Source organism: Aspergillus wentii (assembly GCF_001890725.1).
Source record: "Aspergillus wentii DTO 134E9 unplaced genomic scaffold ASPWEscaffold_3, whole genome shotgun sequence".
Lineage (NCBI taxonomy): Eukaryota > Fungi > Ascomycota > Eurotiomycetes > Eurotiales > Aspergillaceae > Aspergillus > Aspergillus wentii.
The window spans coordinates 1,448,613-1,476,259 of NW_024467834.1; the positions used below are offsets into that span (position 1 = coordinate 1,448,613).

General features: G+C 50.0%; 14 protein-coding genes across 14 annotated transcripts; 6 read left to right on the forward strand and 8 right to left on the reverse strand.

Annotated features, from left to right (window-relative positions):
• Window positions 1-279: 279 nt before the first annotated feature.
• Window positions 280-1,889, reverse strand: ASPWEDRAFT_109177 (uncharacterized protein; the record flags this gene model as incomplete). The annotated part of the gene is made up of 3 exons (XM_040828062.1): window positions 280-810; window positions 865-1,332; window positions 1,392-1,889. 3 exons carry the CDS (start codon window positions 1,887-1,889, stop codon window positions 280-282), a joined length of 1,497 nt encoding a protein of 498 aa, XP_040690486.1.
• Window positions 1,890-4,393: 2,504 nt separating this feature from the next.
• On the reverse strand, window positions 4,394-5,166 carry ASPWEDRAFT_26261 (uncharacterized protein; the record flags this gene model as incomplete). Its single annotated transcript, XM_040832830.1, has 3 exons — window positions 4,394-4,472; window positions 4,678-4,985; window positions 5,059-5,166. The coding sequence occupies 3 exons, from the start codon at window positions 5,164-5,166 to the stop codon at window positions 4,394-4,396; spliced, it is 495 nt and encodes a 164-aa protein (XP_040690487.1).
• A 667-nt stretch (window positions 5,167-5,833) lies between these two features.
• On the forward strand, window positions 5,834-7,792 carry ASPWEDRAFT_170320 (C2H2 zinc finger protein; the record flags this gene model as incomplete). Its single annotated transcript, XM_040830597.1, has 1 exon — window positions 5,834-7,792. The coding sequence occupies one exon, from the start codon at window positions 5,834-5,836 to the stop codon at window positions 7,790-7,792; it is 1,959 nt and encodes a 652-aa protein (XP_040690488.1).
• A 316-nt stretch (window positions 7,793-8,108) lies between these two features.
• ASPWEDRAFT_429249 (SRPBCC family protein) lies at window positions 8,109-9,512 on the reverse strand. Its single transcript, XM_040835901.1, has 2 exons — window positions 8,947-9,512; window positions 8,109-8,853 (listed from the first exon to the last, which is right to left on the reverse strand). The coding sequence occupies exons 1-2, from the start codon at window positions 9,404-9,406 to the stop codon at window positions 8,426-8,428; spliced, it is 888 nt and encodes a 295-aa protein (XP_040690489.1). The 5' UTR covers window positions 9,407-9,512; the 3' UTR covers window positions 8,109-8,425.
• Window positions 9,513-10,715, reverse strand: ASPWEDRAFT_429248 (uncharacterized protein). Its single transcript, XM_040835900.1, has 4 exons — window positions 10,128-10,715; window positions 9,953-10,069; window positions 9,780-9,899; window positions 9,513-9,726 (listed from the first exon to the last, which is right to left on the reverse strand). Exons 1-4 carry the CDS (start codon window positions 10,299-10,301, stop codon window positions 9,619-9,621), a joined length of 519 nt encoding a protein of 172 aa, XP_040690490.1. The 5' UTR covers window positions 10,302-10,715; the 3' UTR covers window positions 9,513-9,618.
• A 415-nt stretch (window positions 10,716-11,130) lies between these two features.
• Window positions 11,131-12,333, reverse strand: ASPWEDRAFT_50251 (Stk19 family serine/threonine-protein kinase; the record flags this gene model as incomplete). The annotated part of the gene is made up of 2 exons (XM_040837404.1): window positions 11,131-11,723; window positions 11,808-12,333. The coding sequence occupies 2 exons, from the start codon at window positions 12,331-12,333 to the stop codon at window positions 11,131-11,133; spliced, it is 1,119 nt and encodes a 372-aa protein (XP_040690491.1).
• Window positions 12,334-12,536: 203 nt separating this feature from the next.
• ASPWEDRAFT_38465 (putative alpha,alpha-trehalose phosphate synthase subunit TPS3) lies at window positions 12,537-15,963 on the forward strand. Its single transcript, XM_040834883.1, has 4 exons — window positions 12,537-12,903; window positions 12,967-14,350; window positions 14,411-15,737; window positions 15,790-15,963. The coding sequence occupies exons 1-4, from the start codon at window positions 12,881-12,883 to the stop codon at window positions 15,831-15,833; spliced, it is 2,778 nt and encodes a 925-aa protein (XP_040690492.1). The 5' UTR covers window positions 12,537-12,880; the 3' UTR covers window positions 15,834-15,963.
• On the forward strand, window positions 15,943-17,280 carry ASPWEDRAFT_429215 (thioesterase family protein). The gene is made up of 2 exons (XM_040835898.1): window positions 15,943-16,265; window positions 16,318-17,280. The coding sequence occupies exons 1-2, from the start codon at window positions 16,157-16,159 to the stop codon at window positions 17,238-17,240; spliced, it is 1,032 nt and encodes a 343-aa protein (XP_040690493.1). The 5' UTR covers window positions 15,943-16,156; the 3' UTR covers window positions 17,241-17,280.
• Window positions 17,281-17,319: 39 nt separating this feature from the next.
• Window positions 17,320-18,033, reverse strand: ASPWEDRAFT_181783 (PaaI family thioesterase; the record flags this gene model as incomplete). Its single annotated transcript, XM_040831883.1, has 1 exon — window positions 17,320-18,033. The coding sequence occupies one exon, from the start codon at window positions 18,031-18,033 to the stop codon at window positions 17,320-17,322; it is 714 nt and encodes a 237-aa protein (XP_040690494.1).
• A 718-nt stretch (window positions 18,034-18,751) lies between these two features.
• On the forward strand, window positions 18,752-19,884 carry ASPWEDRAFT_38468 (uncharacterized protein). The gene is made up of 3 exons (XM_040834884.1): window positions 18,752-19,118; window positions 19,183-19,259; window positions 19,328-19,884. Exons 1-3 carry the CDS (start codon window positions 19,004-19,006, stop codon window positions 19,727-19,729), a joined length of 594 nt encoding a protein of 197 aa, XP_040690495.1. The 5' UTR covers window positions 18,752-19,003; the 3' UTR covers window positions 19,730-19,884.
• A 540-nt stretch (window positions 19,885-20,424) lies between these two features.
• ASPWEDRAFT_26268 (PCI domain protein) lies at window positions 20,425-21,915 on the forward strand (the record flags this gene model as incomplete). Its single annotated transcript, XM_040832831.1, has 2 exons — window positions 20,425-20,671; window positions 20,768-21,915. 2 exons carry the CDS (start codon window positions 20,425-20,427, stop codon window positions 21,913-21,915), a joined length of 1,395 nt encoding a protein of 464 aa, XP_040690496.1.
• A 390-nt stretch (window positions 21,916-22,305) lies between these two features.
• On the reverse strand, window positions 22,306-22,941 carry ura6 (uridylate kinase ura6; the record flags this gene model as incomplete). Its single annotated transcript, XM_040832832.1, has 1 exon — window positions 22,306-22,941. One exon carries the CDS (start codon window positions 22,939-22,941, stop codon window positions 22,306-22,308), a length of 636 nt encoding a protein of 211 aa, XP_040690497.1.
• Window positions 22,942-23,686: 745 nt separating this feature from the next.
• Window positions 23,687-25,329, forward strand: ASPWEDRAFT_430380 (uncharacterized protein). The gene is made up of 2 exons (XM_040835935.1): window positions 23,687-23,855; window positions 23,907-25,329. The coding sequence occupies exon 2, from the start codon at window positions 24,118-24,120 to the stop codon at window positions 25,183-25,185; it is 1,068 nt and encodes a 355-aa protein (XP_040690498.1). The 5' UTR covers window positions 23,687-23,855; window positions 23,907-24,117; the 3' UTR covers window positions 25,186-25,329.
• A 143-nt stretch (window positions 25,330-25,472) lies between these two features.
• ASPWEDRAFT_107331 (uncharacterized protein) lies at window positions 25,473-27,460 on the reverse strand (the record flags this gene model as incomplete). The annotated part of the gene is made up of 3 exons (XM_040827877.1): window positions 25,473-27,065; window positions 27,151-27,315; window positions 27,377-27,460. The coding sequence occupies 3 exons, from the start codon at window positions 27,458-27,460 to the stop codon at window positions 25,473-25,475; spliced, it is 1,842 nt and encodes a 613-aa protein (XP_040690499.1).
• Between the last annotated feature and the right edge of the window lie 187 nt (window positions 27,461-27,647).

Here is a 27,647-nt window from a genome sequence, read left to right on the forward strand (position 1 = left end):
GAGAGAATAAGCCCGCAAAACATCATCTCAAAATCGACGCCAGTCGCCCATTAAACCCAACTCGATCAAAGCCAAAAGTTGAAAGAGAAAGAGGAAGAGCAGTTAAAATAAACAAATTTGGTGATTTGAACTTGAAAACAAGAATTAGTCTACTACACAAGTTTTTGGCTGGTTGGGTTGTTCCATGTTCCACTGCGCGTCGACAAGACACATTCATGAATGAACGTATCAGCCAGTCCTTTTAGCTAGCGTGTCTTCGTCTCAGCAGGTGGTCGTCTTTTAGTGATGAGTTCCTGGAGGAAAGTTAGGGCTCATTGGACTGGCGTAGGCAACGGGGATGGGGACAGCGTCATAAGTGCGCTCGCCAGGTGCAGCGCCCACGTGCTGGTTGGCCTCGGTATGGGCTGGTGGAGGAGGAGCCGGGAATCCCTCCTGCTCTTGCTTGGGGGTTGGGTGCTGAACGCGGATGGGGGGCGGTTGGAGCTGGAATGATGGCTGCGGCTTGGCCGGGGATTGCGGAGTAGCGTACTGGGTCGAGTACATCTCGCCATTCTCCGCAGCAGAGTAGGGGTCATGTGACTGCGAGGTGGAAATAAAAGGCGTCTTGGGGGTTTGTGGGAATCCAGGGGTGTTGGGGGCTGATTGGAAGCGGAGCTGGGCAAGGTAGAGGTCCGACCTGGCCTTGTCACGGCGGTTCATCGTCTTGATAAGTCGTCTCTTGGTGTAAAATCGGTAAAAGACGACCGCATAGATGAGAATGACCAAGACCTCAATCACGACTTCGATGATGGCACATACAAGGCCCCAATCCTAAGGGCACACATTAGTGCATGGGGGAACTGAGGTGAACTAAGATCAACTCACTTGTAGACGGCAGACAAGGGCATAATCAATGTCATTGTCGAATAACTTTTCTCTGGTGTTCTGATTGCATGACCAGCCCCAGAGATCTTTTGAATTTCCATTGGCCTTGGAGTGTTCGTAGATGGCAGCTCCAACGATCCACATGATAAGACTGAAGACGAAGAAACCAACGGAGATAATCGAGTAGTAGATGGCGACCTTTTCGGCACGCTTATGACCACCCTTCCAATAGCCCCAGAACACTATCAGACAAGCAAACAGTGACACACATGAGATGCTAAGCAGCAAGTATTGTGGCCATGGGTTGGTGCCTTCGGCCCAGGCGGGAAGGTTATTGCGAGCAGGAAGGGACTTGGTCGTGAGAAAAACGTTCAAAGTTGTGCCCAGAATGGCCAGCACGATAAGACTGCAGCCGAAGTTCACGAATCGAAGGAAAATCTTGGCTATCCGGACTCGCAATTTGATTCTCTGTTTTCCGAGAGTTAGCACCGCGGGCAAAAACTGATTGCTCTTTGATAACTACTTACCAGATCCTTAGCATTATCCTTACCCGCATCTCTTTCCTGTTTCTCCACATAGAATTCTTCCCGGAAGGTTGGACTGAGTGGATTCAAAGCACGTCCCGGTGTCCCGGGAACCTTCATAGCGCTTTTGAGAGGCGATGCTGGAGGAGGTTGGAAATGGGACGCATGCTGGGCCGGATCATTTGCGGCGACGTATCCAAATCCTACATCTGACACATCGGGGGGTGTCTGGGACTTTGGGGGGTCTGCAAATGGAGATCTCCCGGTTTCAGTTGCACCAATGGGGGATTGAACCGAAGTTTCCTCGGCAAATCGAGGTGTGCGGGGGCTCTTGAGCGACGAAACGCCCGATTCGGACGAATTGCGGGCTTCGGAGGCTCCGGCGGGAGGTGGCGTGGTGCTTGCCATTGTAGGGTAATTATAGCCAGAGACGATATCGGCTGGAGTGGCTGCTTGATACATATGAGGGGAGTCGTTGTGACTTGCGCTTGACACAGACATGGGGATTGAACAGAGATTCGTAAAAGTAGTTGTTGCAGTAATGTTCGAATCAAGTCAAGAGAACCAGCTCTCGAACTTATTTTTAACAAGAGTGCAAAGGTCGAGCAAGCTGGCTTGTATGATCAAAGCTGAGATACCCCGGTATGGCAGACTAGGTCCATATACTATGTAGACAGGCAGATCAAGAGTTAATCGCTGTTTCCCACGCGAAGAGTAACAACCCAACAAGTATTGGCAGGAAAAGTAGAAAGCAAAGGGCTTACCTTGCACTGTGATCAGTGAGGATGGAAAGCCCAAGAGCCGCAGTCTGTAGAGAACCAGAGTCAGGATTTGAAACAAGAACAAGGCTGATTATCACGGCATTGCATGATCTTGGCCATGGACAGGGGATGTGCATCAGCAACTAACCTTTGATGTGATATTGCTGGAGTTCTTTTCCTGCGAAACCCGCGCTGTCTCAAGCAAGAAGTCCAGACAAGCAAGTGTCACTACACAGGAGACGAAGATGAAGCTCAAAAAGCAAGAGATGGGAGGACGACTCTGGGCGGCGTGACCACCTTGAATATCAATGTTGGGCGCTTCCCTGAACATTATTTTTCCCTCTTCGAAGCGGGGGGTTTCGAGGAGCATCGAATGAAGCGTGAAGGTTGACAGGAAATAAGCGCTGGGCTAGAAGCAGCGCAACAGCGATAAGGAAGATGATTGGGGGATGGGCAGAGCAGGACAGGGCCCTGGAGGTGTTGCGTCGGGGGAAAATGGCAAGCCGTGATGGTGAGTGGATGACAGCGAGCATGACTAGGGAGACGGTGCCGGTTGATCACAGATTCACAGTGGGGAGGAGAAGAAGGAGAGCCTGTCACTGGAGACACCATTTGGTGTGCGATGCAAGCCAGATCACATTTTAGTGTTATTTCTGCAATCCATCCCAGCGCCAACGGAGAGTGACGATCGGCGAGCAGCCAACCAGAAGGCGAGCAGAAGCGCTGCCCAGAAGGGGGAGGGTTGACCAACCAATGAGGATTTACAACATAATGGTAATCATAGTGATGGTGATGAGGTGTGGTAATAATAATTTATAGAAAAAAAATTAATCCAAAAGAAAGACATAAGCTATGTGGTTGAGAATTGATAAGATAGGTGACATGTCTGGTTCTAGATGCTGTATGTGGGGTTATGCCGAGTATATAACTGGCTGGACAGACTGCAGGGCCATCACAGTCACAGCCCTGTCCATCACAGTCCCAATATTGGATATTTACTTAGATAATCTGTGCTATTCCAATTCCTTGTTCTCATAAAGTACAGTTGCATACTGTAGTAGAAGACTGGCATTTTAGTAGATAGACAGTCAATATGAGCCTATATGCAGGATGTTTAGCTATTGTATCACAAGACAAACATACCAAGTAATGCTAAGACTGCCAATGCTTACTTAATTCATAACAAACTCATCTTGTCCATCTATCTTAGCACTCCTCTGTTCTATCACATGACTAGAAGAATGAACGGAGTACGGAGTAGATATCCATGGTCAAATGCTCTGTAGAGAATGATGTGAATGGAATAATGTTGGATGTTTGACTCAGCGGTGGCTGAGATGATAGAATTAGCAACCATGGATGGAGGTTCTGCAGGACAACTGCCTTGCCGTGCATGGAATATAATTATGCAGTATTCCACTAATCTGTATATAGCACAGGTAGGTACGGAGAAGTCCTAGGGACTACTACTAGAATAGTATGGATTGTACTAAGTAATGGGAGCGCCACAGAGTCATGTTGATTGTGTGGCTGTCTGAGAAAGTGGAGATGCACAAATAGCAAGCAATAGCAAGCTTGATCAAGCTGATCTGATGCAGGTAATTATTAGATTCTGTATGGTATGTCCAATAAGATGGCAGAAGTGCATACCTCCTAGTGGTAGTAGCAGTGCTACTGTAGACCGATGATATCAGACTATTTAAAGTACACACAGGTGGCCTTTAAGTGGCCATTGCATGATATCAGATCTTATCCAGCGGACTTTCTCGATCAGTCCATCCAATCCGGCTTACCTAGTACCGAGGACCTACACAAACTGACAGTGCCTACATGGACTGGTAATCCATGGATCGCCAGACACAAAGCCCGACTTAGCCTCCCCGCTGGTGCCAGCAAATCAGTGCTCGTGCCCAGAGCCAGCCACTAGTCATCCAGCCATTGCACAGCCTCTGATCAGACAGCTACACCACACTTGTACTCCATCTCGACTGGACTCAGAGTACTGATAGTACGGTCTGCTCTACCACCTAGTTATACTCTATCCTCTCTTCCGTCTCTGTCATGGTTGTACAGAGAGCACTGTAGTACGAGGCTGTGCTCTTCCCAACAGGGTAAAAAGTCAGTTACTCCATAGTTCCGACTTAGCCTCTGCTTCTTTTTTTGGCCTGTCGCCCCCCTCATTTATTTCCCTTTCGACGAGAGAGAGAAAAATCTGCCAAAGCCTCAAGAGTTGAAACTCTTCAATCATGGCAAATAACATTCCTGGTGGATCTCATCGGATTCATCGCTCTCTCTCTCTCTGGCTTCTTGACTGGTCAACTCCCTAAACACCGGTGTAGTTACACTGTTCCCCCACAGGGCATTCGGAGCCCCATTTTATCTATCCCTGAACTCTGAAGGCTTCAGCCTTCCAGCCAGTCTTCTGAATAAATAAAAGAGTAATTTCAATACTCTGTAAACCAACTGGAATAAAAATACAGCATAAATCCGATCTTGCTGCGCCACCTGGTGCCTGGTAATCGGATTACAATACAGCCCGGAACAGAGCCGCGTGTAACACTGTGCCGGCCCGGAACACCAGCCACTGGCCTCGTGTTGGCGGTATTGTCGTATCCGTATTACCATGTTCTCTCTCCAGTTCATCTTGTTGATTGAGGCTTTTCAGCCTGCCCGGACGCTGTCCATCTCCTCTTTCTCTTTCTCTCTCTCTCCCTCTCTCCCTCTTTCTTTTCTCTCTCTTTCTGTCTCTCCAACTTTTCTCTCTCCACTTTTCCTCCGGTTCTTCAGTCATCTTGTAATCCTTCCTTGCCCTGTTTGCCCCCTCTTCTTCATCTCCCTTTTTTTTTTGTTTTTTTTACCAACTCTTTTTTCCCTCTCCAGGTTTCACTTTGGGCGGTACTTGGACCTACTAGTATCTTCTCCCGCCGCTTGTTTCTCTTTCCAGAAGGAAAAATTACAGAGGCGGAAAAAAAAAGAAAAAGACAAAGGACAGACAGACAAAAAACCTGTTTCTGCATTGTTATAGACCATATTGCTGCATGTCGATGATTGACGGCGTGGCTACGATCCTGATTCGAATTAATTTCCTCGTCTCGTCGTTCCCCCGACAATCGCGGTTTCTAGCTTCCACTGCAGCCTCATCCATAGCTTTCCGGTTCCGCCGTCCATTTTATCCGCCACTTTCTTCCAGGCCATTCTTTCTGCCTTCTTGCCCAGATGGCCCGTTGCAGTGAACCAGCCCAGATATAGCGCCATCGTACAACTAACTACTACACTACTTCTCCTTCTTTCCCCTCCTGCAACTCGACTTTCCCCTAGGCAAGGCTGACCGCTATTTTTATTTTTCCCTTGATGAGCCCCAATTTTATTTTATTTTTTACCCTTTTCCTTTTTTTTCGCCTTTTTTACCCGTGGGACCTGATCGTCTGACGAGACGTTGCAAAAGCTGAACCCCCCGTCAGCTTGCGCCACACTCGGTTCCAGGTGAGCGCCCCACGCGACAGTGCCCTTGATCTTACTTGTTCCTTTTCCCTCTGAGCGTCTTCTTGCTTCTCTCCCGTCTCCTCTAGGAGTGCATATCACACAGTCGGCTCCCCTTTTATCTTGTTTGGTTCGCCCCGACGATCATGTTTCCAATCTGTTACCCTATCGCACCTACCACCACTTTCGATGCTCTCGACTGACATGACTTCCGACATAGCTTCTCCGTTCTTTCGTCAACCCTTCCAGGCTGGCGAGAAGCACCCATTATCCATGGCTGCGTTGATGCAATCCAATAACGAGCCTGTCACTATCTCAAATTCCCTGTCCGGTGCCATCTCGAGTCCTCCGGATTCCATCGCGTTCTTGAAACAATCCAAACCAGAGTCGAGCTTGAGCTCAATCGCCAGCGCGGGGCTGCACGTATCACGGTCCAGAGACCCTTTACCACAAATGGCAACGACCGCAACCACAGCTGCTCCAATGGACCGGTCATTGGAGCAAGAGAAGGAGTCGGAGCAGAGCAGTTCCCAGGTCGCGAGGGAGGCCCTCGGTGCCAGCGAGAAATCGCAGGTCAGCTCGCTCAATGACTCGATACACATGTCCGACCAGATGCAGGTCGATTCACACCCGAATTCCGGAAATGTACATGATACCTTTGGTTCCGTCGACAATGGGCCAACCCTCATGAACTCCTCCACCGTAGCTAGTCCCGGCCCGATCGAAGACTCGGCCTCTCAGGATGGCGACCGCCCGCGCCATCGTGATGAAGCAGAATTATCACAGGAGACTAGCAACAAAGCCTTTTCGTACCCTATGCCCACCGGTGGCCTTAGTGACCCCCGTCGTGGCTTAAGCCTACCGAATGCCGGCTATCACAAGGGCGGCCAGCGATCCCCATCGGCCAAGAAGCACCGATGCCCGTATTGCTCTACAGAATTCACCCGCCATCACAACCTCAAAAGCCATCTTCTCACGCACAGCCAGGAAAAGCCGTTTGTATGTCAGACCTGCCAGTCCCGCTTTCGAAGGCTTCACGATCTGAAACGACACACGAAACTTCATACTGGAGAGCGGCCGCACATTTGCCCCAAATGTGGACGCAGGTTTGCCCGTGGGGATGCCCTGGCTCGCCATAACAAGGGCCAAGGCGGATGTGCTGGTCGAAGAGCGAGCATGGGAAGTTATGCTGCGGAAGATGAATACGGCGACGGGGCGGCTCCTCCGGACGACACGATGGATGGGCTAGTATACGCGGAGCCGGAGCGAATGGACGAGGAAGAGGAAAGGCGACTTAACATGCCTAGCATCAAGAAACACGACGCCCCATCAGACCCTGTCGCACGTTCCAACACTGGTACCTTCCAGTCGCGTGGGCCGAGCACCTACCCCCCTATCGCTGCAGGCAGACCCTCTCCCGGAGGTCTGTTCCCTCCTCCTACCAGCCACGGCGGCTCCAGTGCGTCAACCTCGCCGATCTCGCAGTCTGGCAACTTGACATTTCCGCCCCCGGGACAACCTTCTGGTGCATCGGTATTTGCTCCCACAAACATGACGGAAAGCCCTAAACCGCTTTCACCGAATGCTTTATCCTCGCACCAAATAAACCACGGACCAGATAATAATATACAACTACATCGCGCACATTCTCCCGGGATGGCACAGTCCTTCCAGCAACAACCGTTTGGCAGAACCGCGCCCGCACCAACACAAACCTCCGTTCCAAATCACTCTGCCTCTAGCTTGGGTCTTCCTCCGCCCCAGCCCGGGGCTCCTCAGCTCCCCCCACCGCCTGGATTGAATTCACCAGACTCTCGATTTCAGCTTCATGGCCAACCGGCAGCAGCAAAACACACTCCATCACATAGTCATTCCAGTAACCACAGCGGGCCGCTGCCTTCCATGGCCGGCCCGGAGACATCTCCAAATAACGGCAATCATTATCCTGTACCGCATGACCCGAATCACATCGACCAAAGCCGAGAAGACAAGCTCTGGGCGTATATCCGCTCAGTCCATGAGGAGCTGACGGGGCTGCGAACTGAAGTGGCCGCATTGAGAGCCCAGATCGCATCGTCCAACGCTAACACCCCCACGCCGTCCAATGCAAACATCCCACAGCCACCAATTGAGGCGAATAATGTGGGCTCTGGACAACGATGAATGACCTTTGCTTTTCTTTTTCAATCCCTACCTAATATTAGAGAGTCGCTGTGCCCCGTTTAATACCCCCGCCCTTGTTTTTACTACTCGCATACTTTCTCCCCTCCACAACGGCCAATTTCCTTTTCTATTTCCACCCGATCATTCTTCCAATCTCTGTTTCTCCTTTGTGTTACCTTCTTGATGTCCTTATGAGACTTTTTATACGAAAACCCCCAGGCCAGGTTATAAGTGGTCTTCCACTATCGTGCCTTTTAGACACCCATTTACCTTTCTTCACTCTCCACCCTTTCATTCTTCTAACATACGAGGCTGGCGGTTATTGACATTTTGGGCTACTTTCACCTTCATCTTCATTTCACCTTCTCTTCCATGGTATTCTTTTTTCTTTAGTTCTGGAATTGTTTTTTTACCTACATTTTATGTACGCATCAGCATTATATTCCTGGAAATGGGGAGTCTGGAGTGCAAAATGGATTGTTGTAATCAAATTCTTGTGGCGGGGTGGATGCTTGATCGAATTGATTGAGTGATATTTGGATATGAGGCTATTTTTCTCCCTTTGCATATAAGAATCCGAATTGTCTAAAACATTTGAACTTGCTTTGTAACATCTACCCTCGCTGATCAGGATTAGTCTTGCCTAAATACTTGGCCTTTCCTTCTCTTCCCCATCCATCCGATAAACAAACCCACGTCTGCCACAACCGCCTTGGGCACTCCGCCCATTGTCCAACTGCGCTGTATCCACTGGGGTATTGATCCGCCCGCATCCGACGTAGTAGCCATTATCCACTCCACCTGCTTTGAAGGCTTGTCCAACGAGAGCAGACGCTCGACACTGGCATACGTAGCAAAGATGGAATTTCCCGGAACAGATTGGGTGATTTTATCCCGCAAAGGTTTGGGAACATGATCAACTGGATTGCAAATAAGTGGGATTTGCACGGTGACGAAACCGGGGGCGGCGGTTGTCGGAAGCTCGGCGGAGATGATGAGATTGATAAACGTGCGGGGGGAGATTAAGAAGGTGGGATGAAAAGTATGAGTGATTATGTTGACTGGCACAGCATTAGTACCACCATTTATGCATGCATGTTGTCTACACCTGTAGTCAAGGTATGTAAAGGGGGGAGTAAAGTAAGTCAGCTCACCATGCATATCCACCCCCTTCCAACCCCCTTCAATCGACTCCAAAGAGGACCATTCGAGCAGCGTTTCCACACTCGTCACACTGGGTGTGTACTCCTTTTCCTTCTCGGAATGATCGACTCTCAGCCCATCTTGAAATTCCGCGAAAGAGGCCGTCCCATCAACAGCCTCATCGGAGTGTGTACTGCGACGACAGACCCAGAATTCCTTCCCTTGTCCGCGTGCGCCGGGGAGGAGAGAAGCGGTAGATAAATACACGGGACTAGTTGAGGGGTGGGAAGGACGGGGTTTGGGATCTTGGTGGAAGTGGTCGGGGATGGAGGTGGTGAGAAAGAAGTGGGCTTCCGAAAGGATGGAGTGGATAAAGTCGAGGTGGGAAGGACGCGTGGAGAGGGCGTTGAGGGATGGGTGAGAGGGGAGAGAGGAGAAAGGGAGGGGGTGGAGATGGATGAGGGAGGGCATTGTTGGATCGTGAGGAGATGGTTGTACAGAGTACTCCTGTCAACACAGAAGGTAATTGAGATAACCTTAGATAGCGTATGTTGTTGGTATGACATCATTGCTTCATCTGCATGACATTAATTAAACATTCATCTCTATTGTAAATTAAAATCTATCCAGTATAATACATTAAAGAAGTTATATCTCTATTCTACCTCACAGACCACTACCATTTAAGCGTAGGAATCGATCGCCTTTGTGAGGTTGTCACCCAAAGACTTGAGCAGCTTGGTAGCGTCAGAGCAAGTAGGAGCGGCATTAATGGCCTTGTTGGCATAGGTCTATCCACAGCATTAACACGGACAAACTTCAAGGCAAAATGCAAAACACTTACGTCGAAAACACCCTCGTAGGTACGAAGAACAGCACCGATGGGCGCGGTGAAGGGAATATTCTTCAGAAGGTCGGCTTTGTCGGTGATGGCCTTGGTCAGGTCCTCGTTGGACTTGACGTACTGTAGATGGATTATCAGCCAAGGTTCAAACATTCCATGGGATACAAACTCACAGTCTCAAGAGCATCACAGACTTTCTTCTGATCCTCGGTGCGGAGGCCGGGGCAGTCTCCACTACCATGAGCGTCTCCAACAGTCCTAATCTGACCGCTGAGAGGCGTGACGGTTTGCTAAGATGAGAAGTTAGCTCTCATGTCCTTCGCCTAAACCGAAAATATTGAGTCTTACAGGAACATCGGTGAAAATGTTGACCAGCTTGATCGCGTCAACAGCTTTGCTGGTCTTTTCAGCCTCCTCAAAGAGACTGTTGAGAGTCTTCACCAGATCGTCTGCACACTTAGTAGAGACAACTGGAGTGGCAGCAGCCAGAAGGGCGACGACGGCGGTCAACTTGAACTGCATTTTGATGGATATATAATTATGTAATGTAAATTCCCCTGGAAGCTGAAAGATGAGACTGGATTGTTTAACAGTGGGTATCGAGAACAGTCTTTATATGTTGTTTTTCAAACGACCCTGGTTTTTCATTTGGTTTCTTTGCGGGGTATTGTTGCCAGCTGAATGGAAATCTTCGTGTATGGGGACAGGATTCCACTCGTGATTGCGGAGCGGTCAATCAGACCAAACACCATTGCATTTTCTCTGCATTGTTGGAGGTGATTAATCGTGAGATTCCTCTGTAGACACCTGAGGATATCGAAAAAATATTACTGGCAAGTGCATTCATGCCGTGCTGACAGGTTCGATCGATCGAACACGAGGCAAAGCAAAACTTGGCCCCGAAGGACAAACTAAAGGCTGCTTCCACGGTTCATTCACTCAAAGACTCGTTGCAGTTCCCCATTGTGGCTGATATAGCTCATTGCTTTAACCAAATATAAATTACCTCGTAGCTTGCTGGTTCTCCTGGCAAGTCTCCAGGGGCACAGCACACTGGCTCGGCTCTGAGTTTCCCATCCTGAGTCCCCACGGTAGGCTCAATCACTCTGACGAGCGAGGAAGATGTTCCCGACTAGTACTAAAGCCAGCAACAAGGTTTATTAGTCGGGAGCATCGACTGTCTGATATCGTCTATACGGATAGCACAACCGCATAACTAGACGACCACAATTGATGAGTAGAATAACATGAGGTTATGCAGATTAGTCACTCGTATGGTTTCAATAGGGTACTGTTGCTTGGCTGGGTGCAATTTCACTAGGTTGTCGCTCCGTAGTCTGTCTGTTGATTATCAAAGACAGCGAATCCCAGGGCCAACGCTGCCGGTATCGAAAATCTCAACCAAACCTGCCCCAAGAGCTTCTTCAAGGGCCCAGCGAAAATTCATTCCATATAGGTCTTTCCACTTTTTCGTTCTGCCCGGCAGAATACCGGCATATTCACCCCTTGCTCTTTTGGCCATGTTAAAGCTTTTGTCTGTTTCGACCGCGCCATCCCACCGGTCACAGAGAAGATAGAGAGGGACCTCGGTCGAGCTTGACTTTTTGAGGAGGGAAATCAAGTGTGTTCGGCCAGTGCCTAGGAGACGGAGATATGGTCCAATATTGGGAAGCGAGAGGAACAATGTTGCAGTGTGGAATTGGAAACGACTAACGAGGATGTCATCCTGCGACCAGCCATTAGTATCGCCCCGACTGGCCGATGTAGCCGATGACGAAGATGGAAGACTGGGGAGCGATGCAACACCCAAAGAGCCTTTGGCCAGTGATGACGATGAGACCAAAAAGCCCGCGCGCACAAGTGCCATATATTCTTCCGGGGAAAACGTTCCCCCAGGAATAGCAGAGGATGTGCCGATTTGACCAAGGACTTCGAGAAATCTGTCTACAACGCAGTCAGTTCAAGAAATCCCCACCAGAAAGAGAGCAGGAAACTAAATACCTTTTACCGACGATTCCAAGGCATTGCTCCCTCGCACAAGTCCTTCCCAGTCCTCCGCCAGAACGAGACAATCCCCTAACCCAGCTGCATCATTTCCTCTTCCTGGGACGATCAAACGACGGACACGACCAGTATTTACCAAGTCTACAATCTCCCTTTCAACCATTGTAGGTGCATCAAGCAATGTATGCACATGAGCTACTGAGACCAAAGGGGGCAGCGACCGTCGTAGGTTGAGTACCTCGGCGATGCGCGTGCTATTCATACCGGCTCGCGTAGGAACATCCTCAAACATACTCTTCTGTATATACTTAAGAGCCTGCGTCACATTCCCCACCGGAGCTGTCTCAGAAATGTATCTTGAGACTCCGATGTCCGGTAATTGGTCTGAATCATCCTCCTGGTATACAGCGCTTAATTTATCCGACTTGGATGATTGGGTTGGTTTTCGACGAGCATGTCCGGCAAAGGGTGAGGGTTGTGATTTCAAGGTGGTAGACTTTCTGTTTTTCCTGATACCGGAAACAGGGGCAGACGTAATTCGTAAGGGCATGGCCTGGATCAACAAGAGTGCTGATGATTCCTCGATAGGTTTGTGTTACTTGATCGTCTTCGTCTCATGTCTTCATTTTGATAAGCGGCGATAGTATCACGTGATGGATAGCCCCTCATCGATGTGACCAATCAGAGATAAGGATGCATGTACAGAAAGATTTCCCCTCTATCTTGCCAAGTAGAATACCTAATAAGAAACGATTCAAAATGAGATAATAAGGAAGCACAGAATTGAATTGTATTCATGAATCACCAGTGGAATGCTTGGCCTCTGATGTTGCAAAACTGGTTTGCTGAGTCTCCGCTATCTCTTCACATGACGTAGCCATGAGGACGAGATCGTTCTTTTCTTTCGACTTCACCACCACAGATTTCTGGCTGAATGATTGTCTAGCAGTTTGCCCTGTAGCTCGATGCTCATTTTAAGACTGTTGAACCGTCTTCTAGTCTAGTTATTTCTTGCTGGTCTTTTCATCAGCAGTCGGGTTTATTCCCTCGATTCTTTTTTTCTGCTTTCATTTTCCTCAGACCGTCAGCTGGCCACCATGACCATCTTCATCGCCTCGCTGTGAGTAGGCCCACTCTTGAATTCCGTCTGATTTTCTTGTTGATCATTGGAAATCGTCATTAGCTTTTTGCCCCATACTGTGAATTTTCATGTCGAGGAACCGCGAAATCGTCGCTCAACCAGCTCTCGAGCGTCGAAAGCTGTCATCGAATCTGCCGCTGAATCCGTACCCCCCGCACCCAATGGAGTGAGTTTGTTTGAAAAGCAAAATGGCACCAAGAATGCTGGTCTCACGCCAGGTGCTACCACGGGACATGAGTGTATCTTCTCGTCGGATATCCCAAAGGACGAACATAATAATACTGGCTATCCGTTCCCCTCCACGGGGGAGGTGAATCTTCTGACGGGAAGTGAAGCCCACTCGCCTGCATGGGGCTCAACTAAGGCTCTACTTCAGCCCAAGCCTCAGACTGCCTTCTCGCCGTCCCCGTCTATTCTTAAGCATCAGGATCCCATTGTTCCAACGAAGGATTCAGGGCGCGAGAAAACGCTCGGGGAGCCAGACCCAACACACCTCCTTCCTGTGGATGTACGGATCGATCATAGTCGAAAGGTTTCTTTTTCGAGAGCGGAATGGACTATTGAGACAGCTGAGCAGGGCAACGGGGGCTTGCGCAACGCCGTACGATCTGCGACAGACGCAGGCCATATGGAGGACAAAATCTGGGTGGGCACGCTGGGAATGCCAACAGATGCGTTGGCTCCTCAGACCAGGACCATAATTGCGGAGAGGCTACGAGACGAGTACGGGTCGCTGACTGTCTACGTAAGCGACGGCGATTTCGACGGGCATTACACGCATTTTTGCAAGACGATACTGTGGCCGGTCTTCCACTACCAGATCCCCGACAACCCTAAAAGCAAGGCGTACGAAGACCATTCATGGATATACTATGTCAAGATCAACCAGGCATTTGCGGAGAAGATCGCCAAGAACTGGAAACGCGGGGATTCTATCTGGGTCCAGGACTACCATCTGCTGCTAGTTCCAGCCATGCTGCGAAAACTGCTCCCTGATGCCCAGATCGGCTTCTTCCTGCACATTGCGTTTCCATCATCAGAGGTGTTTAGATGCCTGGCGCCTCGTAAGGAGCTACTGGAAGGCATCCTGGGGGCTAACCTAATCGGGTTCCAGACCGACGAGTACTGCCGGCATTTTCTTCAGACATGTAGCCGTATTCTAAGTGTGGAGGCCACCAATGAGGGTCTCCAACTAGAGGATCGATTTGTCAATGTGGCTACATTCCCCATAGGTATTGATCCTACGTCCTGGGATAAACGACGGAAAGCCGCCGATGTTGAACAGTGGATCAAGACAATATCCGAACGATACGAAGGGAAACGGCTTATTGTATCTCGCGATAAGATTGATCAAGTTCGAGGAATCCGGCAGAAGCTGCTCAGCTATGAATTGTTCCTCAACACGTACCCTGAATGGAGAGACCAAGTATGTCCAGATTTAAATTTACAAACACATGAAAAAGAAGCATTACTAATTATCATCCAGGTTGTCCTGATTCAAGTGGCGACTAGTACGACGGAACAGCCCGAACTTGAAGCCACAATTTCCGACATCGCGATGCGTATTAACTCCACCCATTCAACCCTCGCTCATCAGCCACTAGTTTTCCTCAAACAGGACCTGGCTTTTCCCCAATATCTTGCTCTGATCTCTGTTGCGGATGCTCTAATGATCACCAGTCTCCGTGAAGGCATGAACTTGACCAGCCACGAGTTTGTTTATTGCCAGGATGGGAAGTACGGCCCTAAGAATTACGGATCTCTGATCCTTAGCGAGTTCACAGGAAGTGCGTCAGTGTTTGGCAACCATGCTCTCTTGGTCAACCCCTGGGACTACCGGCAATGCGCGGAAGCGATATATACAGCACTTTCACGGAGCGAGGATGAACGCCAGCAAGTATGGACAGAGCTGCACCGGGCGGTCTTGCAGAACTCAACGGCCAACTGGGTGAAGTCATTCAGTGAGACGTTGTCTCGGGTATGGAATGAACAATCGTCGCGTGAGATCATGGCTGTCCCCCGTCTTTCAGTAACCAGACTGGAGGAAAAATATCATCAGTCTAATCGTCGCCTGATTATTGTGGACTACGAGGGTACCCTGGCATCGTGGGGCTCCCCGAAGAGCATTATCATCACCACACCACAGCGGGCTATCACCGCACTGTCTGAACTGACAGAAGACCCGAAGAACATAGTTTACGTGATGAGCTCAAGAATGCCAGAGGAGATGGAACGGCTGTTCCGAAGGGTGGCCGGGCTAGGTCTGATTGCTGAGAACGGATGTTTTGTGCGCGAGCCACATGCAGAGGAATGGCTCAAGTTGACCGACCAGGCACACACAGACGCCTGGAAGGACGGGGTGAGCCATATACTTGAATACTTTCAGCAGCGAGCGGAGGGCAGCTGGGTGGAGCAGCGGCATTGCTCCCTCATGTTCCACTACGGATCGGCAGAAGATCGAGGGGCAGCTGCGCGACTGGCGTCTGAGTGTGCTGGGCATATCAACGATGCATGCGCGAACCAAGGCATTCACGCACTACTTATTGAGGGGGCACTGGTGGTGGAGCCGGTGGACACGAACAAGGCATCGGCTGCCGAATTGGTATGGCGGTACTGTCTGGAACGGAGCCAAAAAGAGGAAGAGTTAGCCCCACCGGACTTTTTGTTGGTTATTGGTGATAGTCGAGACGATGAGCCAGTATTCCGTTGGGCGAACAAACTGCAGGGTGCGGAGGCAGTTGACTACTCCATGACAGTAACGCTGGGATCACGAAGCACAGAAGCCAAGGCGACAGTGACACAGGGAGTAACGAGTAAGGATCCTTATCCCCTTCTTCCTATTGAGCAGACTAACGGTTAATACAGGTGTCCTTTCATGCCTAGAGAAGTTGGTCGTGCCGCCATCATGATTACAAAGTTAAGAGATATATATATTTCGGACTAATTGACGAGGATATGATTTGGATTTTGGGCAATGCATCTATCTATACACAACAAAATACTAGACCTTTGATAGTATTTATTTCATCTATATCTTATATCTCATTATTCCTTATCTACTCTTAATTTTGAAGACACACATACACATGAATGTTAGTCAGCTCTCGGCTGTGGGGGTTGCGGAAGCCGAGGTTCGTTGGGATACTTAAGATAAACTTACCCCGATCTAGGATGAATGCTTTTCGGATGCATTCTCGGTTAGCAATTTATTCATATAGAAATTATAGACAGAATGGGTTCAGCACCACTGAATCAAACGTTTGAAGAGGCGATCGCAGTGACACCTATCAGCTCACATCGTTATTCCGCCAATCTGCGGAACGACTGGTGTATCGGGACAGGTATGTCGTGCCTTCGACTGATACAATGACAGCGATTAACAAACAAGAGCAGTCCCCCATGGAGGATATACAACCGCCGTGCTGTATCGATTGGCAACAACACATTTTGCTCACACCCATCCCACACGTTACAATGAAACCGCCACTCCGATCTCTATCCAGTTGGCCTTCATCCGTCGCACGGCCGTTGGCCCGGCCATCCTGACCGTGGAGGATACAAAGCTTGGAGCACGAACGAGTACGATCCATGTCAAGCTATCGCAGCCACGCGAGAAAAAACAGAAATTCGGCTCTTCCTCAGAGGAAGAAGAGCTTGAAGTCAAAGTAGCTGGTTACATCACCGTCACACCGTCTACCGCGGAAGTGGGCGTTTCAACCAACACTGGCTGGGCGGTTTATCCGCCCACTCATCCTGGGACCGGTCCCGAAGGCAAGGTGAACCTTGGCAATCTGAGCAGCACCGGTCAAGATGGGGAATGGACGCGACAGGTGGCGCCGTTCCCTGACTTTCGGCGGGCGACACAACAGCTCGAACTGTTTGGACCTGATTCTAAGGCGAAGAAATCGCAGGTGGTGGATCAGTGGGCGCGTTTTCGACCGGGAGGAGATCAAGGAGGAAGATGGAGTAATGAGGCGGTGGTGTTTTTGACGGACATGTTCCCGATGGCATTGGATGGGCTGGACTCCATGTCTGCAGCTGCGTCGGGGGTGTATGCCCAAGACACTACGGATAAGAAGCAGTTGGCCAAGTTCTGGTATCCGACAGTGACGTTGAATATCGACCTGACAAAGCGGATGCCGGTTGAAGGGGTGGAATGGCTGTATAGCAGGGTACAGATCAAGGTGGTGCGTAATGGACGCACGGAGATTGAAGTGGCAATATTGGATGAAGCTGGAGAAACGGTAGCGTTCAGCACACAAGTGGGATTGGTGGTAAGCGCGAGCCGAAACGTTGGGAAGCGCTCGATGTTGTGATTTAGATCTAGATGAGACTTCTATATACCCCTGGACGGGCGTACTGTATCTACCATCATATATACTCTATATATACATGTCACAATTTGGGAATTGTTTCCAACCAAAACGCCATGGCATCCGTCATGACTAATTTCCTCTTGGCCCATTCTAAATGTCCCCCGGTCGATTGGGCGTCTTCCTCTTGAACGACTTGCGCCCTCACCCAGAACTTTCTCCCAACACGAGCCACGACCCTCGCCTTCACCATCACCAAGCCTGGCACCTGTAACGGTTTCCGATACCTTACATCTAATTGAGACGTATATATTTGGCCACGGGGATGACCCCCTGAGGCGGTATGCAATGCAACGGCCAACGACATGGTTTCGTCAAGCAAGGTTGCAATGACACCTCCATGGGCGGTAGATGGATGGCCACAGACACCCGGATTCTCTAATGATAGTAGCATCATCGCATCGGGTGGATTAGGCGAGGGGGGAGACGAGGGCGAGGCGGTTGGAGCCGGCCACGCTGGAGCTTCTGGAGATGGAGGGATGAGGTCACGACGGCGGATGGTCAGGCAATGGGGGATGGTAGAAGAGGATGCGAGGGTACCAGAGAAGAAGCCATCCTCGCCGGTGGAGGGCTTGGGAAGACGCGACCAAGTGTGAATGGGATAGTAATCGGGGGAGGCGAGGAGAGAAGAAGCCCAGGGGAGAGAACGGAAGTGGTCGAGAGAGAGCGAGGAGGAGAGGGGTTGGGTCATGACGGAGTCGGGGGGAGGGGCGGAAGGGGGGTGGTCATTTGTCATTATGATGATGGTGGATAGATGGATAATAAACTGAAAGATGAGATGAACGAGTTAATAATAATAATGATAGAGAGAATGGTGAAGATGGATTGGGATGAAGGTGGTCAAGGAACTCAATAGTGTATAATAATAAAGTCGTGGATCGACAACCTCGGTAGAGCAAACCCGAGGATCAATGTTCTTCAGAAGGATCTACAAACCGGTGATCGTATTTATGATAGATGATATGAGTTCTATCTCTCTGACTCCTTTTCCTCAATCCTCAATAATTGGATGCTGGTTATTATGGAGAATTTTCGATGTGATCGCCCCAGCCGGGACTCCTGTGAGGATCTTCTGCAACGCAAGGAGTGGATTCCAACCAGGCTGGCATTCGTTGATCTCCCGTTGGTATGTATAGCTTCATGAACTGCTCTGATGAAAGCAATAGACAGAGATGATGATGCTGGCTACGAGGCTATAGTCTGTCTACGTATTGGAAGCGACTGCTTGTGATATACATGAGAGGCATCGATGCAGCTCGCATCCTTGTATAGCCTTATCAGTCTCAATCCAAGACAGTCAATACTCCGGCTGCAACAAACTCCACCACGCCATGCCATTCCTCTCTGTTGTTATGGCAGGACAAACATAGGGATGTCCTTTAATAACAGATCGATGTCCCTATCGTTTCCTCTTCTCTCTTCGCACGAAACTAACACTTAGTGGCAATTGCCTTGTTTTTTTCCCTTCCTCTTCCCCGCCCGGACTTAAAATCGCCTGCAAAACACAAAACACTTTTCTAGTCTTAGTCTCTGTTTCCTCGTTTAAAGCCCAATTTTCTCTTTCTCCTCTTTTCCCCCCTTCTTCTTCTCTTTTCCTTCTCTTCCCATCGTCGCTTTCATCTCTCTTCTCAGTATCCAATTCTCTATATATACTCTACTCAATTGGTTTACTTGCCTATCTACTACTCAAAGAAGAAATCATCACAATGCTCCCCTCTGTTGTCCTCCTTTCCACTCTAGCTGCCTCGGTTGCGGCAAGCTCCGGCAACTACTCTTTGCCTGATAGCTTCAATGTTGGAGAGGTTGAGTTGAGCACTCGAAGTACGTTGAGATCTCTTGCAATTGGACCCTCTTGAAGGATCGCAGATAAACTAATGATCGTCAGACTCCTGGTGTACTGCCGAGCGGAACTCTTGCCCAAAGATCTGCGGTGGAGTCGCGTATGGCAACACATGTGACCCGGTATGTCTAAACGTTTGCGAGAGCAAACAGCACCATCGAGTAACGATCATGAAACTGACTGGTTGTAGGAAACTCTTGACTTCACTTGTACCTGCGTGAATGGTACTGCCGCAGACACTGAACCTTACACAAACACTATCCCCTACTTTGTCTGCCAGGCCAACTATGCGCAATGCATTAACGCGCATCCCGACGATGCCGATGGCCAGCAGGAGTGCAAAGACAACGCCAAGTGTGGCAGCAAGGATCCTTCGGATGCCACCTCTTCGTCTACTACTACATCTTCTTCGTCCTCTGCCACTTCGGCCACTTCCACCGCCTCTGTTACCAACAAGGATGCTGTAACTGGTTCCACCACCGCCAGCAGCGAGACTGCTTCTAGCACTACCAATGCTGCTGGTACTCTTCGCGACCACTCGACTGGTCTCTTGGCCACTGCTCTTTTCCTGGCCGTTCGTCTCGTTCTGTAGATGATGTGGTGATAAACCGCTGTAACGCGACCATGGGATACCAAAACAAAAAGTTCCACCGGTTCAATATCCCTATATAATACCTTGTTTCGATTTCTTGCTGCACTGCTTGTTTGACTTTTTTTTTTTTTTGGCTTGCTGCATGTTTGCTGATTGATTGTCGGTGAATTTTTACGCCTTGCATCCATACGTAGTACTATTCCCCCAATTACCGAGTTGTCTCATCGCTGAGCCATTTGACCTATGTGGTCGCTGCATACGAAATTATGTCTGTCTTTAATTAATTAATTACTTGGATCCTAGATAGAGTGGATTCTTGACTTCTGTGAATTAATCTCTTAATCCGATGGTACGGAGTCCTTTACCGTAGCACTCATGGGGAATCATTTTGAGACCTCGCCACCATGCTCAGAACAAATAATTAGAATTAATTAAATTATCTCGCGTTGGAATATACCTGGTATATCTGAATTGAACGCTAATCTTTATCCCTCTTGGCCTCTGTCGTGGAGGCCATCATAATCATCATCACCATCGGCTGCTCCTCGCCAAGACTTTTTGCACACACTGAAATTTCTCCCAACTTATCGATAGTTACGGCTTCTCCTCCTCCACCGCCATCCACCTTTTTCACCCTCCTCCCTCCATTTCCCCCTTGTGATCTTGCTCTACTTTCTCTTCCCATTTTCATCGCCATGCCCGCTCCTACTACCACCCTCCTCATCGAGGGGAGCTTCACCGAGCTCGCCGACGAGTTCGCCCAGTACGTCGACGCTCTCCGCAAGAATGAGGGCGCCAGCCTTCAGGCCGAAATTTCCCCGCTCCTCGAGCCCCTCCGCCAGCAGGAACAAAATGAAGAACAGGCCGATCTGAAGCAGCGCGATGAGGTTCTCAAGAAGTTGGTGTCGGCTGCCGCCGTCTTGAACTCGGCTCCGGAGAAGGGTGAGTTGTGTGATTGATGGACCCGGTGGAAGAATGGACAAAGAAGAAGAGGACGAAAAAAGAAGCAAAAAGAAAATAAAACTGACGAATGGATAGAAATTACCCCTTCGTACAACCTCCTTGTTCACCTCGTCCAACAGGCTTCGGATGCGGACATGTTCCTGTCGCGAATCTGCACCTACCTCGCCAAACCCATCACCACCTCGCCGCAGTTCGGCCCCACGCTGGCCATCTCCATCCTTACCACCATCTTCAACACTCTCTCTTCCACCGACTCTAGCCGCTTCCACGTTCTGTTGGCCATAATCGCCGTCATCCGTCAGTCGGCCTCCGCCTACGCCTTCGAGGCCCTCAAGCCCCAATTGACTGCTCAGTTGCCCACCTGGTTGGCTTCTTGGGAGCTGGACGAGGAGGAAGCCCAGAAGCTGCACCTGGCTGTTGCTGAGGCCGCCCAGGTAGCTGGTGACACTGAGTTGGCCCAGACGCACACCATCCAGGCGTTGCAGACCATCCCCGCCAACAATGCCGCCAGCAAGGAGGCCCGCGACCTGGCCGTCCGGGCCTTGAGCTCCGCCTTGCAGCACCCAACCGTGTTCGATTTCACCCCGCTGACCGCTTCTGACGCCGTCCAGGCCCTCCGCACCAGCGACAGCACCCTGTTTGAACTCCTCGAGATTTTCACTTCGGACACCCTTGATGCCTACGAGGACTTCGTCGCCGCCACCCCGTTGACCTCCATCTCCGAGGGTGTGCTCGCCAATGCTGGAGAGGCCCTGCAGAACAAGATGCGCCTTTTGACCCTGGCCTCGCTTGCTGCCTCTACCCCGTCCCGTTCGCTCCCTTACTCCACTATCGCCTCGTCTCTGCGCGTGCCCTCGGAGGATGTTGAGAAGTGGGTGATTGACACTATCCGTGCTGGTCTTGTTGAGGGCAAGCTGTCGCAGCTGCGCTCGGAGTTCTTGGTTCACCGCGCCACCTACCGTGTCTTTGGTGAGAAGCAGTGGGCTGAGGTTCAGGGCCGCCTGATGGTGTGGCGCCGCTCTCTGGAGAGCGTCCTGGGCGTTGTCCGTAGCGAACGTGAGCGATTCATCCGCGAGGGACAGCAGGCTGCTGCTGAGGAAGCCAAGACAGGCGAGAAGGGAGGCAAGTCCGGAGACCGGAGACGGAATCAGAACCAGAGCCAGCAGCAGAGTGCACCGCAACAGCAACCCCGGGAGGTTGAGGCCGTTGGTGGTGCTGAATAGAGAGATATAACATAAAAAAGACCAAAAGTGTTAATGACTTGGGGAATTGGCTTGGGGTGTTTCTTCTTGTCGAATTTTTATTTTACATGTGTTCATCTTTTTTTTTTTTTTCCCCTTTATTTCCCCCCTAAACCCGGGCAACCCATTTATGTTTCTATTTGATGAGTAGCTATTTTGTTTTCTAGACGTCCAGCCTGGTGATGCATGTTTGTTATTAGGATTGGACCCGATCAAATCGATCACGAATCATGTCTTAAGACAACTCAAATATAAGATGTGAATGACAAAACCGCTAGATTAATGAAATGCATATGACATTGTACGCAGGCAATCGAACTATATCCAATTCTTCGTCTATGTGCCTCAATCATACAAGAGACTTGTAACAAATTAAACCCGAGTAATCCCTCTCTTCTCGATACCCTCCTGGATTCTAGCATAAACATCTTCCACACCTCCTGTGGCCTCAACCGAAACAACCTTATCTTGCTCCCTGAAGGCCGTAACGACAGGCATACTGGTCTCGACAAACACGCGGAAGCGCTTGCGAATCGATTCGGCATTATCGTCCTCCCGACCAGAAGTCTCACCACGCTTAATCAGTCTCTTCTCCATCACCTCCTCGGGGCAGTCGAGGAAAAGCGTCAGCTGCGACGGACAGACGGTCTTCTCAAAGAAAACAGCCTGGTCGAGCTTGCGGGGGAATCCATCAATCAAGAAACGGCTCTTTTTCTCGGACTCGGAAGCGGCAGTCAACGAATCGGCCATGGCGTTGGACAGCAAAGCGACTGTGATCTCCATGGGAACGATCTTGCCCTCCCGGATATAAGTCTTGATCAGGTCACCGTACTGGCTTCCCTCGCGGACTTGCTCAGCGCGCAGCAAATCACCGGCAGAGAGGTGGACGAACCCATAGTCGCGGACGAGGTTGGAGGATTGGGTACCCTTTCCGCTACCGGGGCCGCCGAGGAGGAAAACCACGGTGACTTGTTCGGGGGAGAAGCGAGGCGCACTGGTTTCGGCCATGGTGATGATTGTTGTTTTTGTTGATGCGGTGTTGGTTTGAAGGTGGGGGTGTTTTGGTGGATGGCTTTTATTGTTGGGGCTTGGTGACACCGGTGCGGGATTTGACGAGGAAGACGTAGGAGCCGGAGCCGAGGGCGAGGATAATCACAAAGGGGAGGATTTTGAATTGAGAACGGCTGTATTGGGAGGATGGAGGTGAAGGAGAAGAAGAGGAGGAGGGGTTGGGAGAGTTGGAAGAAGACGAATAGGGGCGATGCTGTCGGAGAGGGTGGTGGGGTCGCAATGATGATCTGGCGGGAGGTAATAAGAATAAGGATCGAGCTGGGATATTGGAGGAACGGAGAACACCAGGGAAAAGAGACATTGATAAGGACGGAGGAGGAGATGGGATGGGGAAGGGGAATTGAGGATATTAGAGGCGAAGAGGAAAAATGATGGAAACAGGGAAGAGAAGAAGAAGAGAAGAAAGAGAAAAAAGGTTCAAGTGAGGTTGCCGTATATCCGGATAGGGAATAGTCTGTATAGAACAGTATGAGAATGAATACTATAAAAAAATAAAAAAAGACAACCAGATTGACTGAATATTAATTTGAATATAAAAGATATCAATATCTGATGAATACTGCATTGTACTATTCTAAGCCTGCCAGTGAATGGTTCATCCAGACAAACACTCTAGCCCTAGGCATCCTCTCTCTTCCTCTTCCACCGACCCATCCCTCCTCACTCTTTCTTCCACCTCGCCACCTTCATCTTACAGGAGCTCAGTCAATCTATTCTCAGAGGTCATGGCAGATCCAAGGCCTCAACAAGGTAGTGCCAATACCTCTGCCAACCGAGGCCATCGTGGAGGACGTGGTTGGCGATTTGGTCGAGGTGGACGAGGACGAGGATCGCGAGGTCGTTTCTCCAAGGTCTGTCTTGCATTCTTGTCTCATTATATTTAGCATGCTGACATCCCTCAGAATGGACAATCAGTTCCACCTGAGAATCCTGATAATGAATCCCCAGACGTTGTCTCAAACAAGGTAGGTTGACTGTTCTCTTTGCCTGGCAATATCCTCATGATGATAGAATCCAAACCACCCCAACAGACACAGTCAGACGGCCTCTCGGGGGAATCTTCATGTTGAGGTTTGTCCAGCCACTGCTCATGCTCATGCTCATTGCTTCCAAATGCTGAATCCACCACAGAACAAAAACTCCAAGGCGCCTTCGAGAGGGTCGAAAGTTTCATCCTCCCGTGACAGAGGAAGCAAACGTGCTCACAATGTAGCGAAGAAGACTGATATCCCTTCTATTCCTTCGCAGCAAGCGACAGACAACGACAACAGTCCTCTTTCGATTACCTACTCCGCCAAAGCAGACAATGATCAATTCGTGGACAAGCCATCCAGCTCAATTAGGGCAGACAAGCACACAGAGCAGAGACTGGGCAAAGAACTTCCGATCATCAAACCGCGTCCATTTATCCAGAAAACAAAGCCCGCCCCCTTTCAGCGGCTGCCTGCTGAAATTCGATGGAAAATATACCAATATCTCTTCGGCACGTACAGAGTCGACATCCTCCGTCAAAAGAACAAGGACAAGTCTAAACCCGCTTACCGTCTTTACCACCGCCAGTTGTATCCTCGAAATCCTAAAAACCAAGGCACGCCTCCCCCATTAGCCGCTTCGGCTAGACTCCTTCCGCCCCCGTTCAGTCTCGTCTTCACCTGCAAGAGTATCTACTGCGATACCCTTCTTCTGCTGTACTCGAAGACTCAATTCGTATTTCACTCCACCCGGGCCGTTACCAGGTTCCTGCAAACAACAAGTAAAGACGCTCAGGCTTCGATCCACCATATCGAGCTCAACCACATCATGTATCACGAACCGCATCTGACGGAGTTCCGTCCCTTCAAACTTCGCAGCGACATAGCCTGGTACTTGGCCTGTGAGGATTTGTCTCTCTGTCTCACATCCCTGCGTGTGTTGCACATCAACCAGACCATCTGGGACTGGCCCATCCGGTTGCTGATTGGAGAGCTCTGGTCGCTGCCGCTGTTATTCTTCCGCGGACTAGAATACGCCGATGTCAAGCTGTGCATGTCTATGTTCAAAGAAGACAAATTGAAGCAGGTGGCCAAATTGTTAGAGGAAAGGATCATGAACGCCGAGGCGTATCAGAGTCGAGAAGATGAGAGGCTGGCGAAGGAATTGAGGGGACCGGTTAGAGCAAACGTTTTGAAGTTGGTTTTTTGAGTCTTTTCTGTTTATGATTTTATGATTTCGCAGGACTGTCACGAGATAAGATGAAAATATGGGATCTCTAGTTTGGGTTAACATAGATAGTAATACTTGAAGAAAGGAAGTTTTCAGCTAAATCGAATCATCGTTCGTTGGGATATATGACTGAGTCTGTCCAGATAAATAGTACAAAATTAAGATGACCTGCCAAAATGTACGTAAATCATAATACGCGAAGAGAATACCACTCAACGCCCAGAAGTATGCAAGAGTTCTTTTGTTTCACAGATACGTCTGTGTTCTTAGTTGGATCGGCTCTCCTCCAGGGCATGTCCCTCCTCCGAGGGAACTTCGGTGTATGCCTGCATACGACGGCGATAAAGGTACCAGTAAATGCCCGCCAGGAGCCCGCCCACGGAGCAAATAATGAGGATGAAGACCAAGAGACCGCCCACTGCGCGAATCACTTCATACGCCTTGAACACGGCATTGGCCATTTCCTGGGCCTTATCGACCGGCTCAGGGACGTCTTCATGTTCATCTGCTATCTTGTGGGCGTACAGCACGGATGGGTCATTGGGGGATGGACGCTCCTCGCCCTGGAAGCCAGCCAATTTCCAGTTCTGAGGGGTGGTAACCCGCAGTGGCTCTGATTTGCCCAGAACGTTTCCGTCCTGGTCAACGGCCTCAACGGACACAAAATCCAGGTACCCCTTGGCAATGTACATGGTCTCAAATTCGGTCTTGGTAGTGTTGCCAACCAGCACGGGGATGCCATACTGATCCGACCGCGCGTAGAAGTTCCATGTTTTGATATCTGTAGCGCCGTTCCAGCTGACGTAGAAGATGGTGCTGAGGTCCGTCTCGTCTGTTCCATACACAGATGCCACCACATCCGGGGGGGCGTTGGGACGGCCAGTGAAGGGGAATTTATAGGACCGGTACGAGGAAAATCGCTCAGACACAAACCTGGCCTGCATCAGCAACTTGCCGTCCGGCCCGTGCTCGCTTTGGTAGCCCCATTCACTCCATCCGCAGAAGGTGTTGCCATTCGGCAGGAACTGGGCACTTCCACGGAGCCGGGTGAGACTGTTATCCGGTCGGTTGATACGCTTGATCACCCGTGCAATTTTCGGGCTCGAGTTAGCGTCTATCTCAATGAGCAGAGCGGACGAAACATTTTCTTCGTTTTCAAGCTCATCCGAACCGTTGTTGAGCATCGAGATGATGGTACGGTTCTCGTTGGACTCGTAGAATTGCACGTCGTGCTGCCTGGAGAAAGTAAAGTCCTGCACAAAGTCCGTATATTTTCCGCCCAGGCGCCAGATGATGTGTCCGTCCTCGCCAGAGATTAAGTAGACAGTGTTGGTGAAACGGCAGGACAAGATGTAATCGCCAGCGTCGTTTTTGTCGACTGCGTTGACGTGGATATAATCCCATCCGGGATGGTCCGACGGGCCATCCCACGGGTTCACTCTGAAGGATTCGTGGATAGGGATGTGACCAAGCGAGTTCCATTCATACAAGACTTCGCCCGTGGTGATATCCAACTCGACGAAACCACCCGTCGTGAGCCAACCAAACTCATCTGGGCGGCCAAGGTCGCCCAGGTCCACGTACTGGGGTCGGTAGAGGTTGGCCACAGCCGTCTTTCCACCAGCGAGGACATGAAACTCGTGCATGTTGAAGTTGCCCAAGTCGTTGGTGACAGGAACCGTATATTCCGGCTCGAGGTGCTCGTTCAGGATATGGCCAGATCCTTTGTCCGAGGCATCGTCGTACATGTGGGCACGAATGAACGAGACGTGGGATTTACCATCGTCCATGGTAGTGACCGCTCTGAAATCGAACGCATTCTGGTTGTTATACAGACAAGATCCAGCCCAAACGAGAATCTAGCATTGTGTAAGCTTTCGCTCCTTTTGTTCCTATTCGCTTTCCATAATTGACTGCTTGGGTCGGACGCAGAGAAGTACATACACCATCGTCGTCAAAAATATACGGGCCGACCTGGCAAGGCTTGTATTGTTTCGTTGTAGGTTCCGGATCGATTTGGGCATACGGTGCGACAAACCAGTAGCCAGGACTAGCGGCTTCGCGATCATACCAGGCGAGGTCGAATTTCAAAGCTCGCACTCCGGGGAGCTGCAACTAAATCAGCCCTCCGAATCACGCAATTACCCCAGATTCTGACGCCCTTACTTACCGAGACATACGAGGTGAAATCATCGTCAGAGTCCGCAACTATGCTGCGAAAGCAAAGCAGAAAAGCAACCCAAAAGAACAGCATTTTTTAAGAAAAAAAGTATTATTCAAGGAGTGGCTAGGAGAAGAAATCTCCTTGAAGGAATAAAACGACGTAGAAAAAGGCGACGACCAGCGGAGAAAAGGGAAAGAAAAAGGGAAGGGGAAAAAACTCCGCCCGGAGGTATTAGACAAAGGTCATTAAGACGGCCGTTGTCTTGTCTAGGCCGGTG

Coding starts and splice junctions, on each gene's coding strand:
- ASPWEDRAFT_38468 (XM_040834884.1), top strand. CDS start 19,004: ATGCTCCCCTCTGTTGTCCTCCTTTCCACTCTAGCTGCCTCGGTTGCG. Junction 19,119..19,182: donor GGTTGAGTTGAGCACTCGAA/GTACGTTGAGAT, acceptor AATGATCGTCAG/ACTCCTGGTGTACTGCCGAG. Junction 19,260..19,327: donor ATGGCAACACATGTGACCCG/GTATGTCTAAAC, acceptor GACTGGTTGTAG/GAAACTCTTGACTTCACTTG.
- ASPWEDRAFT_430380 (XM_040835935.1), top strand. CDS start 24,118: ATGCTGAATCCACCACAGAACAAAAACTCCAAGGCGCCTTCGAGAGGG.
- ASPWEDRAFT_429249 (XM_040835901.1), bottom strand. CDS start 9,406: ATGCCCTCCCTCATCCATCTCCACCCCCTCCCTTTCTCCTCTCTCCCC. Junction 8,854..8,946: donor GAAGGGGGTGGATATGCATG/GTGAGCTGACTT, acceptor ATGCTGTGCCAG/TCAACATAATCACTCATACT.
- ASPWEDRAFT_38465 (XM_040834883.1), top strand. CDS start 12,881: ATGACCATCTTCATCGCCTCGCT. Junction 14,351..14,410: donor ACCCTGAATGGAGAGACCAA/GTATGTCCAGAT, acceptor ATTATCATCCAG/GTTGTCCTGATTCAAGTGGC. Junction 15,738..15,789: donor AGTGACACAGGGAGTAACGA/GTAAGGATCCTT, acceptor CGGTTAATACAG/GTGTCCTTTCATGCCTAGAG.
- ASPWEDRAFT_429248 (XM_040835900.1), bottom strand. CDS start 10,301: ATGCAGTTCAAGTTGACCGCCGTCGTCGCCCTTCTGGCTGCTGCCACT. Junction 9,900..9,952: donor TCTGTGATGCTCTTGAGACT/GTGAGTTTGTAT, acceptor ATCCATCTACAG/TACGTCAAGTCCAACGAGGA. Junction 9,727..9,779: donor CCTACGAGGGTGTTTTCGAC/GTAAGTGTTTTG, acceptor TGCTGTGGATAG/ACCTATGCCAACAAGGCCAT.
- ASPWEDRAFT_429215 (XM_040835898.1), top strand. CDS start 16,157: ATGGGTTCAGCACCACTGAATCAAACGTTTGAAGAGGCGATCGCAGTG. Junction 16,266..16,317: donor CGACTGGTGTATCGGGACAG/GTATGTCGTGCC, acceptor AAACAAGAGCAG/TCCCCCATGGAGGATATACA.